Source organism: Pipistrellus hanaki (assembly GCF_964339955.1).
Source record: "Pipistrellus hanaki genome assembly, chromosome: 12".
Classification (NCBI taxonomy): domain Eukaryota; kingdom Metazoa; phylum Chordata; class Mammalia; order Chiroptera; family Vespertilionidae; genus Pipistrellus; species Pipistrellus hanaki.
The window spans coordinates 8,137,486-8,149,779 of NC_140514.1; the positions used below are offsets into that span (position 1 = coordinate 8,137,486).

Genomic DNA, 12,294 nt, shown 5'->3' on the forward strand with positions numbered 1-12,294 from the left:
AAACAACTTTGACACACATGGGCATTCAATGAATGCTTATTGAAAGCATTGTTTTTATTTCATTTGAATTTCTTTAAAAACAATGATATATAAGTTACATTGCCAAATATGAATGACTTCATTCATTAACTCAAACAATCCAAAGTGAACTTACAGGAGGACTCTTATTACAAGTGTTAGAAAATAATATTTATAAGAACTTATCCTATCTAATAAAAGAGTAATATGCAGATTGACCATCACTCCAACACACAAGATGACTGCCCCCATGTGGACACAAGATGGCCACCAAAAGATGGGCAGCAGGGGAGGGCAGTTGGGAGGGACCAGGTCTGCAAGGGAGTGCAGTTGTGAGCAATCAAGCCAGCAGGGGAGGGCAGTTGGGAGGGACCCAGGCCTGCAGGGAAGAGCAGTTGGGGAGACCTGGCCTGCAGGGGAGGGAAGTTGGGGGTGACCAGGGCTGTAGGGGAGGGTAGTTAGGAGCAATCAGACTGTCAGGGGAGCAGTTAGGCATCAATCAGGCTGGCAGGTGAGTGGTTAGGGGTTGAGCAGGCTGGCAGGCAGAAGCAGTTAAGGGCAATTAGGAAGAAAGGCAGGACAGTAGTTAGAAGCCAGCAGTCCTGGATTGTGAGAGGGATGTCCAACTGCCTGTTTAGGCCCAAATCCCGGTAGATCGTGCACCGGGCCTCTAGTTATATATAAATAGTAAAGAAAGCCTACACAATATTCATTCACCTTAACATTTTATTTTTTAAATAAATTTCATTGATTTTTAGAGAAAGGGGGAGAGAGAGAGAAACCTCAATCAGTAGCCTCTCACATACACCTCAACTGGAAATCAAACCCACAACCAAGGCATGGGCCCTGACGGAATCTGAACCTGCCACCCTTCAGTGAATGGGACAACACTCCAACCAACTGAACCATACTGATCAGTGCTCACCTTATTTTTTAAAAGTATTCACTTACTGCTAAATTCTTTCAGCACCACATTTACAACTGATGAAAATAATTACTGTACTATTTTGTGTAATTTCATGTTAAGCTTTTTATGCTATTTCCTGAATTAGACTACAATCTAATGATAAATATGTTATAACCAAGGTTTCCAAAAGCATCTAACATGGTATTAGGAGCCTCGTAGCCACCTCAATAAATGTGTTGTGAGTCAACTTAAACTAATACTAGTAAAATTGCTATTAAATACTTCTTAACCATTCATAGTTAGATTACTGATCTTAAATTTCATATACTGACTCGAGAATATGCCTCCTCGAGAACAGTCTGTATTTACAGTCTAAGTGCATCAACTATGTTAAAGAAGATATTCTCTGATTTTACTTACCTGATCAAAAAGAAGCCTAAGTTGCCTTTCTGATTCACCCACCCACTTGCTCAGACAGTCTGCTCCTTTTCGCATAAAAAAAGCCACCTTTTTGTCTCCTTGACTGCACTCATTAGCTAGTGCTCTGGCAACCAAGGTTTTACCTGTGCCAGGAGGTCCATAAAACAAACAGCCCCTAGAGGAATAAAAAATTAATAAATGTTATCACCACCACTAATAACCAATACAAAAGGATACATCTCTTGTATAATTTTGTATTAATATTATAATTATTAGACACAAATAAAACCTTTTTAGTACACAGACAAATGTTTCCCTTCACTGAATGTCCTCAAGGATGTTCTCAAAGCACCAAGCTTTGACAGGCCAAAAAATACAGTTAAGTCAAAATAGAGAGTAATTGGGCAAGATACATCAAAATTTTAAATGTTTTTCCCTGTGACCCACCAATTTCACATCTTAGAATACGTCATATAGAAATACTCAAAAGAATGTTATTTTTAGCCGAAACTGGTTTGGCTCAGTGGATAGAGCGTCAGCCTGCGGACTGAAAGGTCCCAGGTTCAATTCCGGTCAAGGGCATGTACCTTACTTGTGGGCACATCCCCAGTAGGGGGTGTGCAAGAGGCAGCTGATCGATGATTCTCTCTCATCGATGTTTCTATTTATCCCTCTCTCTTCCTCTCTATAAAAAATCAATAAAATATATTTAAAAAAATAAAAGAATATATTTTTTTTAATTTAAATGTATTTTTATTTATTTCAGAAATGAAGGCAGAGGAAGAGAGAAACAGGAACGTCAATGTTAAGAGAGTATCATTGATCAGCTGCCTCCTGCACGCCCCCCCACTGAGGATCAAGACTACAACCTGGACATATGGCCTGGCCTGGTCAATGATTAATCACTGAGCTAAGCCGGCCAGGTTAAAAATTTTTAAATGGATGTTCAACAGACTAGATTCTAATTGTGAAAAACTAAAAAAAAAAAAATGCCATTTAGTAATAAGGGACAGATATACTGTTACATTTATAAAATAAAACACTAGTATAGTATCAAATAATATGTACATAATTAATATGGAAGGTGTCTGGAATATATTATACAGTAAAAAACAAAGTTATTTAAGAGTATTGTTAAGTAATATCGTTTATATTAAAAGTTTACATGTGCATAATAAAACATAAATTTAACATATGCACAAATGTATAAAAGAAATCTATAACAAATATACAAAATTTTCATCCCTAAAGAGTAGAATTATTTTCTGTTTGTGACACTTGTTCCCTTTAACTCTCTGTTTTGTTTATCCCAAGGCTATACTAAAAGTAATAATTATTTTTTAAGTTCAATTTATATCATATAAAAAACAAATAAACTGCTATCATGGTTTTTAAAAGAAAATGTAGAATTATAGGCTAACTTTTTAAATGACTCAAATAGAAGACTCTTTTTCTAACTTTATCTTTATTGTTGAAAATATTACAGATGTCTCCTGAAGATGACTTTTTAATATTATAGATTTTCTACATCCTTAAACACATGGAAAGTAAATTAGAACCAAATCTGAATAAAAACCTCCTACTAAATAAAAAGGAACATTTAGCAGTTTAAATCTAACAATCTATAAATATACATCTTCAGAATATTTTATTCTGCTCAATCTCCTTTAAAACAATTTCTTAGCCTTTTTCTAATATTTAATCACCTCATGATCAACCACGCTTAAAATGATCATGAAAATAAATTACCAAGCTTACAATCTCAAAAATATCCCATCATGTCAAATAAAGACATCATTGAAATTGTACTTTCAAAGATGAAACAATACAGAGCATCAAACTCAATGCTATTAGAAAGCCAAATCAAGGAAAATATCTGGACAATTCACTTATATGTTAAAGACCTGATTTGTGCCTGACAGTTAAATGCTAAGGTGTAAATTTCAAGAACATAGTACCACAGCCTTAGAGCACTCAAAAACAAATTTTCTTTCTTAATTCTTATTGCTAGAACACACTAAATAAATACATGTGAAATATTTATACTTATAATCATTTACTAATTGAAATTTTATAAATTAACAGTAATAACAATACTTACCTTGGAGGCTGAATTTTAAATTTTTCAAAAATTTCTGGATATAATAGTGGAAATACCACCATTTCCTTTAGTGCATGAATATGATGGCTCAATCCACCTATGCTATCAAACCGTACCTTGGAAAGAAGGGGAAAAGTTTAACATAAAATAATTTTAACTATTTATAGTTTTTTTTAACATGAGACAGTTTTATGATTCAGAAATACATGTCTGAGCAGAAATTGTTGAACGTGAAGTTAAAAATAATCACACTTTTGAAATAAGTTAGAAAAATAAAGTTGGCAGTAAAACTCAAGTGTACATGTCAGTCCAGCCAAATAAAGCTCTCAGTCTTTAATCTCATAGTAACTAAGGACAAGAGCAATGCCTAGTCTAACACTTTAATGGTTATCTATAAGAAATACTATGTTATATATGTATGCTAATAATTTAAATGCCTTTCAAAATACCACCTATCACATGCATTCTCAGCAAGGGCAACTTTACCCCCAAGGGGGCAAAAGTTGATCCAGGAGTAGGGTAACAAAAATCTTTGCTATTACAATGGCTTGTAACCCACCAAAACTCAACTTTACCTGACAAAAATCTTAATCTTTAACACAAACTTTCCTAAAGAGAAATTTAATTTTGTCATTACGAAAAAACAATGAAAAAAAAAACGTTTGAGAAACACCAATCTCCCGCAAGATGCAACAAAGATTATTCCTCCCACCCCTAACAGTTTAAATATCTAAAACAGTTTGTAAATTTAAAAACTAGATAAAAGAAAGTGTTGGGGGGGGGTGGAATGGGGGGGTTGAAGATAAATATGTGATACTTTAATCAACAGAGAAATTTTTTAAAAAATAAAAAAATAAAAAATAAATTTAAAAATTAAAAAAAAGAAGAAAGTGCTTGAAGAAAATAGTGTCAAAATGTTAGCAGTGATTGCCTTTGACCAGTGGGTACTGGGAGATTTCTTTCCTTGGTTTTTTATTCTGTTATGGTACTTGAAAATGTTCTACAATGAATATTTTACTATGAAAAACAATACTTAAGTAATCTAGAAAAATAGAGTGTAAATAAAAAACTCTAAAAGTAGCTAAATTTTCTTGCATATGATATCATACTTTAAAGAAGTAAGTTGACTCTAACTGGCAGCAATGCCTAAAATTAACTAGATTCAAGAGAGCAAGGTGCTGGTAAACCAAATAAGCAAAGGTCATTAAGTAAAATCCTCTGAGAATGTGAACTATCGATACTAGACTTGACTCTCTGAAATGTCCTTAGGTCCTCACAAATAAAATAAAGATTTTCCCCTATGATTTCAGATTGGAGGTAGGTAATATTTCCTGTTCAAATACATACACAACTTCATTTGATAACTTAAGTCTATCATGTGAGAATTGGTTAAATTATGTTGAATAGAAATGTTTATGGGAATAATCACATATATTCTATAATAACCTTATTCCCAAGTATCCTCATAGAAAAGATTCTACTAACAGTAAGAATCTACCATGTTTTCTAAGTCTTGTTTCTCTTTGCACACCATATATTATACTTTCCTGGGTGCTTATTATCCATATACCATCGTAACCTCAGCTATCTTTATGTGGTTGATCCATATCTGAAATTCTAGCCCAGATATTTTGCCTTAATGCCAAAACTAAATAACCAATTTCCTACAAGTTACTTCAATTTATGATATGCCACAGATACCTAAACATGCCTATAACTAAATCAATCTTCACACCTCAAATACGTATTTCTTCTATTATGCCTCCTACCTCAGAGAATTAAGCCATGCATTACTTCATCCAATCTCTTAAGCCAGAAACCTGGGTAAAATATTCAACTTGTTTCTCTCCCTCATTCCCCAAAAGCAATTAATTCATCAAATTCTGTCATACCAAATTCTCTACTGAATTATGTCAAATCCATATGCCACCTCCTTCCATCGTTACCCTCCTTTCTTTCTACTGTGACCATTACTCCAGATTACTAGATTACAACTACTCCTGAACCAGTCTCCCTAAAGCCAATCTTGCTGCCCTCAAATTCATTAACTAAATCATAGACAGAGCGATATATCTAAAATGCAAATCTGATCTGGAAACCTAAACAGCAGCTTCAATAATAACCAATTGCCTAATCATGGTTTATGGGGATCAGCCTCACTTCCTAACCATTTTTTCACTATATGCTCTAGCAACAGTGAAATGAAAAAAAAAAGGGGGGGGAAAACTTGAGTAGACATCATATATGATTAAGAGTGCTAACTTTCAACACACACACACACACACACAATGGTGATATCTAGATTTTTCTGTATTTATTGTGTGTTGGTTTAGAAACAAGACATGACCTTTTTTTTTAAAAAAAAAAAAAAAAAAAAAAAAAAGGTACTTCTAGAAAAACATCTCCAAAACTTACTGATTTATCAATGTTCATTGGATCAACATCAGCCAAACTTGCGCCCACTTTAACACGTTCTCGGAGAATACCACTGGCTAAATCTTCTGTTCTTAAATTCATAGGCAAACACCTGAAATTCATAAAAAATTCAAGTTTCACATTTTTAATGTCAAAATAAGTATAAATATCTAACACATTTTCACCTTTTTATCATAAACCAGAAAATAACATCAAAAGACTCCGTATTTTTAAACTACCTTTTCTAAAAACTTTTCAACAAACCAAAAATAAACATATTCACTAGATAAAGCAAAGGCCAATAATCTATTTGTCCAAAAAGGCCAATCTATTCCAACTCAGAAAACTTAACCTATCTGATGTTCCACATTATCTATAATAATAAAAGCATAATATGCTAATTAAACCAGACAGTTGAACGACCTTCTGGATGTCATTTCAGATGAAGCCATGGAGACGGAGACCAAGGCAGAGGCAGTTAGGGGCGATCAGGTAGGCAGAGTGGTTAGGGGCGATCAGGCAGGCAGAGTGGTTAGGGGCGATCAGGCAAGCAGACAGAGGCGGTAGGGGCAATCACACAGGTAGGCAGGCCAGCGACTAGGAGCCAGCGATCCCGAATTGCGAGAGGGATGTCCCCTGAGGGGTCCCAGATTGTGAGAGGGTGCAGGCCGGGCTGAGGGACACATATGAACTATAATATAGAGCACTAACTGAACTCAAGTTTCACTATGATATTTAAACTTATCCTTAGATATTATGTGAATATGTCTACTCAATTTACATGACTGAAGAAAATGTTTTTGCCCTTTTATTCTAAGGAAACCAAGTTTAGACCACATTTTGAGACTAAGCTTAATCTTTTGTATAACTTAAAATAAATCTTTAACTACCTAAAACCATATATTGTATTATTTAATTTTACTGCCCTTAGAAAATATAATCTACTTTCTCTTTTAACCTTGGGTAAACACCAAAAAATTACAAACAGCCTCAAAAAAGTATGACTTTTATAATGAATGTAACTTTGATAACATTTCTGAGTGCTACCTTCTCTCAAAAACATATTTCCAAAGCAGATATCAGAATAGTACAGATCAAATAGGCATTAAATTCTTTTATTTAAACTTAGACTTTCTCTTACATTTTCTTTCCATCATCTACTACATAAGGAATTTATTGTCTGCATACAATCTACACCTTTCCAAACTAGTTTCCAACACCTGCTAAATAAAAACTTGGTATTTCTATAACAAATATATAACAATAAATTATAGAAATGCTTTGCCAAATGTAAACTTTTAAAATATAATCTATCTTTAGTATTATAAAATAAGCTAGAACATTAACTCAAATTTTAAAGAATAAATTATTAATTTGAAGCTAATTATTTACTAAACAAAATACTGATTTTCTTCCCCTTCAAAACTTCAAAAATTTTGAGGTTTCAGGAAGCTATGTAGTAATCAGTCATTTAACCTAGTTAGGCAAACACCACCAGAGGCACACATTCAACCAAAATTAAAACAAAATTTCCAATAAAAAGCCAAGGGCTCCTGACCTAATTTTATTAGAAGCCAAGTCTTACTCTGAGTGCAATCATTATAAGCATCAAAAAGCAGCCTCACTATATGAATTCGGGATAGAAGAAAAGTATGGAGAAAAATATTGTCATAGAGGTTGGCCTCTTCCCTGTGGCTCTTCTTTCTTTACTTTGCACACACCATTTTACTGAATACTTATACAGTAAATAACCCAGAGTCAGATGTCTCCTCTAAGAATTATAAGCAAAAGCCAATCAGCACATTAGGCTAAAATATTGTGTTGAGTATCAACGGTAGCAAAATGCTAGTACAGATAAGAATCCCATTCAAAATATAAAAACTGTTCTTTCTTTTTTCTGTCAGAGAAAACAATGGTAAAAAAATTTACTAACCTATTTCTCGCTCTTGCCATGCTCTTTGATTTCCTTCTTTCAAAACGTTCTTCATCAGAAGAAGTTGTATCACTACTATGAATAGCATGCTTCTTTCTCCTATTTAAAGAGAGTAAAGTTCAAAAAAAAGAAAAAAGAGAGTAAAGTCTTTAAAATCATTACAGTAGCAAATGGATTTTAAATACATATTATAAGCATCACATTTACAATTAGCTTAGTAGAAAACACACACATTCATCCATTCACTCAGAAATAGTTACCAAGCTCCTTGCACTCATGCAGTATATATCTAATGAGGTATAAACATAGTAAATTCCCAGAGAAAAAGAAAAGAGAAGGAGGATAGGGAGCCCACAACTTTTTTTTTTTTAAAAATATATAATTTATTGATTTTTTACAGAGAGGAAGAGAAAGGGATAAAAGTTAGAAACATCGATGAGAGAGAATCATCGATCAGCTGCCTCTTGCATCACCCCTACTAGGGATGTGCCCGCAACCAAGGTACATGCCTTTGACCAGAATCGAACCCGGAACCTTTCAGTCCGCAGGCCGACGCTCTATCCACTGAGCCAAACCAGTCTTGGCAAGGGAGCCCACAACTTTTAAATAGAGTAGTTCAGGAAGACATATGTATACATATAAAATGACAATTACTCCAGCATATTCATTACATCATATTTTACAATAGCAAAAGAGTGAAAGCAACCTGACTCTCAATAAAGGACTAGTTTTTAAATTATACTATATCTACAAATACAATATTATGCAACTATAACATAAATGTGAAGTTTCACAATACTGAAAAGACAGTTAAAATGAATTAAATGAAATAACAAGGTGCAGGATAATGTATACATTACATTTTATGTAAAAAGAACGGGTAGCAATTGATATGCGTATTTGCATGTACAGGGTGTCCCAAAAATTAGAGGTACACTGTGAATAATTATAAAGGCAGTGTTTATTAAAATACATTTCATTTTCAAAATGTAATCGAATATACAGACATTGTTTGTTTTGTCAATGCCTGTTTTCAAACTGTTCATTCTGGTCCAGGCACTCCAGAAAGATTTCATTTGGTAGTTGAGTGCATTCTCCTTTAATGGCTAGTCTCAATTCAGTGACAGTTGCTTATTTTGTAGTGTAGACTTTATTAAGTATCCCCATTTTAAAAAATCTAGAGGTGTGAGGTCTGGTGAATGAGGGTATTCTACAAGACCCCTTCATCCAATTCACGTGTTTGGCAAGATCTCATCAAGGTAGGATCTTAAATCACAATGGTAGTGTGGGAGAGCCCCATCTTGCTAAAAATAAAACTACTCATCTTCAAAGACCTCTCTAATGAGGAAGGAGCCCGATTCCTCGCAGGGCCATGTGATTTCCCCTCAACCGCGGGTTCTGTTGTTGCTGGGGCACTGTTGCCCTGAATCTGGTTTACTGCACACTTGCATTTGCATTCTACACCCTATTTATACAACAGCAACTTTGCAGAGTGCCCTCCCACACTCCAGGGCACCTCTGGGGATGTCAGAGAGCAGGTTTCGATTTCCTTTCATTGTGCATGAATCTGTCCACCAGGCCACTAGTACTGTAATAACTGTGTGTGATGACAAATAAGTATTTGAGTTATCAGGGCGGAGGGAGGAGGTTATTTATAAATTATATAACTGTCTAACCACTATGCTGTATACCAAAACTAACATAAAATATATCAAATATCAACTATAATAGAGAAATAAAATTGAAAAAGAAAAGTGCTATTTAGTCCCTCACTGGCATTATCATTTACACTATCAATAACTATACTATAATTATAAGGCAATACATTATGTATGATTTAAAGGATATCTACACTAATAAAAGAGAAAGATGCAAATTGACCGTACCTTTGCAACAACCACCAGCCAATCAGGAATGATTATGCAATTTAACCCAACAAAGATGGTGGGTTAATTTGCATACACAGGCACCAAGTGGCCAGGGGGTAGGGCACTTATATCACCATGGCGATGACACAGGTATTCAGCACCGCCCCAGCTACTCTGGGCCTCTGGGCAGCATGGAAAGGCACCTCTAGGCTGAGCAAAGGCAGAAAGGCGGCTCTGAGCAGGAGCAAAGGTAGTGCCTGCAGCCAGGGAGAGGAAGGCCCATTGTTCCACAAATCTTCATGCATCAGCCCTCTAGTGTATAAATGACAGATGTAAATATTTCTTCCTTTCAAAAACCAATACAACATACCTGATATGGCTTCTTCTTGCTGGAGATCTGTGAATATCAAACAGCGTGTTTTCCCTCTTTTTTTGATGAGCAGGTACTTAAAAAAAAAAAAAAAAAAATAGGATAATATAGAAATAACTAATAATAAAATGATAAATTGATATATTAAAGGAGTAGAGAAAACTTCTACTAAATTGATAAATTGGAGTTCTTAAAAATTAACAAAATTCTGCTCTTTGAAAGACACTATTAAGAGGGGGGAAAAGTTATAGACAGAGAAAATATTTGCAAATCACATATCTGATAAAGGACTGATATCCAAAATGCATGAGGAACTCTCAAAACTTAATAAGAAAATAAACAACTCAACTGAAAAAATGCCTGAGATTTGAACAGACACTTCACCAGAGATAACATTGGCAAATCATCACATAAAATGACACTCAAAATCATTGCTCACTAGGGAAATATAAATTAGAACTAAAATAAATGCATATTAAAGCTAATTTTTAAGCCGAAACCAGTTTGGCTCAGCGTCGGCCTGCGGACTGAAAGGTCCCGGGTTCGATTCCGGTCAAGGGCATGTACCTTGGTTACAGGCACATCCCAGTAGGGGGTGTGCAGGAGGCAGCTGATCGATGTTTCTAACTCTCTAGCCCTCTCCTTTCCTCTCTGTAAAAAAAAAAAAAAAAAAAATCAATAAAATATATATATTAAAGCTAATTTTTAAAATGACCATACCAAGTGCTGGCAAAAATATAGACCAACTAGAAATCTCATATACTCTCTGAGCAAGAGGTAAGTGATGCAATCACTTTGGAAAACAGTGAGAAATTTCTTAGAAAATTAAATGTATCCTTATCCTAACAATAAAACCTAGACATTCCAGCCATAAAAAAGAATAATTATAAGAAAAACCAAAGCTTATGTTTAAACAATTATTTGCACATGAATGTTCATTAACAAGTTCATTTATAATAGCCAATACTAGAAATGTCAACAATCCCAATGTCCATAAAACAAATGAACAGATAAACAAAATTGTGATATATTCATATAATGGAATGTTACTCAGCAATAAAAGCACACTATTGTTATGTTCAACATGTATGAGTCTTATAATAATTATGCTGAGTAAAAGACAAAAAAAGCATATGTACAATACTATGTTCTTTATGTAATAAAATATAAACTAATCTATAGTGAAAGAAAGAAGATCAGATCAGATTGGAAGCAGAGAGGCACAGAAGAGTAGGAGTAGATTATAAACAGGCAGGATGAAATTTGGGGGGTCGATAAACATGTTCATTGTCTTAACTGTGATAGCTTCATAAATATGTGTAATGGCAATGGTCTTTAATTATTTTTTTTTTAATCTAGACAAATAGCTCACAGTCTTTTTTCTGTCCCAATACATCTCCCCCATTATTAACAGGACTATCTGTAACAGTGACTCTTAACTGTGGTAGATAAGTATCCTCGTACTTGGGCAAGCTTCTAATAAGATAACTCTGATAGACACCTTTCAGAGAACGATCACTGTTTTAGAAAATAAAGGGTTTGAGTAAAAAGATCTAGATTCTTCCTTTAAAGCATTATGCTAAGTGAAAGAAATTAAACACAAAAGTTCACATACAGGCAAATCTTTAGAGAAAGAAAGTACATTAGTAGTTGCCAAGGGCTGGGTGTGGGGGGAAGAGGAGAGTATGAAAGTAATAAAATGTTCTAAAATTATATAGTGTTGATGACTGCACACTCTAGGGAATATATGAAAAACCAATGAAGTGTACATATTAAAAACCAGAAAAAAAGGTGAATTTCATGATATGTGAATTATATCTCAATTTTTAAAACTTTAAAGGGAATCAATAGTGGCAGAATTTCCCAAGAGCTGGAAAAAGTCAATAAAATAGTATCTGTAGAATTTATTACATGTCCATTAGATTTAAACATTTTTCTTTCCAATAAAAATAAAAAACAAACCCCTATATTACTGGCCAAGCTGCAGCCATGTACCACTTCTGTGACTAAATTACTCAACTACTGGGAACATAGAGATTCTTGCCCTAAAGAACTGCTGTAATTGAAAGTGCTTAACAAGCTACAAAGAAATACAAAACCAAAGCAGTATTAACTATTAAGTTTAGCTTCTTTAACTAAAATGTACATGTTCTATGTAATTCTATATTGCAACTACATACTTAAATTTTCTTTCCATTCTATAATAAACAGAAGCACATATAGGAAAAGTTATGTGGAACCTACAAGAGAGTTAATTCTTTT

General features: G+C 34.1%; 1 protein-coding gene across 3 annotated transcripts in view; it reads right to left on the minus strand.

The window, feature by feature from the left end:
- The window catches only part of ATAD2B (ATPase family AAA domain containing 2B), a 101,636-nt gene that overhangs the window by 62,376 nt on the left and 26,966 nt on the right, over window positions 1–12,294 (minus strand). For all 3 annotated transcript variants that reach the window (XM_084900581.1, XM_084900582.1, XM_084900580.1), the window contains exons 8-12: window positions 10,033–10,108; window positions 7,795–7,893; window positions 5,862–5,973; window positions 3,447–3,562; window positions 1,346–1,520 (exon numbers count right to left, since the gene is read on the minus strand). In XM_084900581.1, the coding sequence (XP_084756707.1) occupies window positions 1,346–1,520; window positions 3,447–3,562; window positions 5,862–5,973; window positions 7,795–7,893; window positions 10,033–10,108 (578 nt within the window). The remainder of the gene's footprint in view (window positions 1–1,345; window positions 1,521–3,446; window positions 3,563–5,861; window positions 5,974–7,794; window positions 7,894–10,032; window positions 10,109–12,294) is intronic.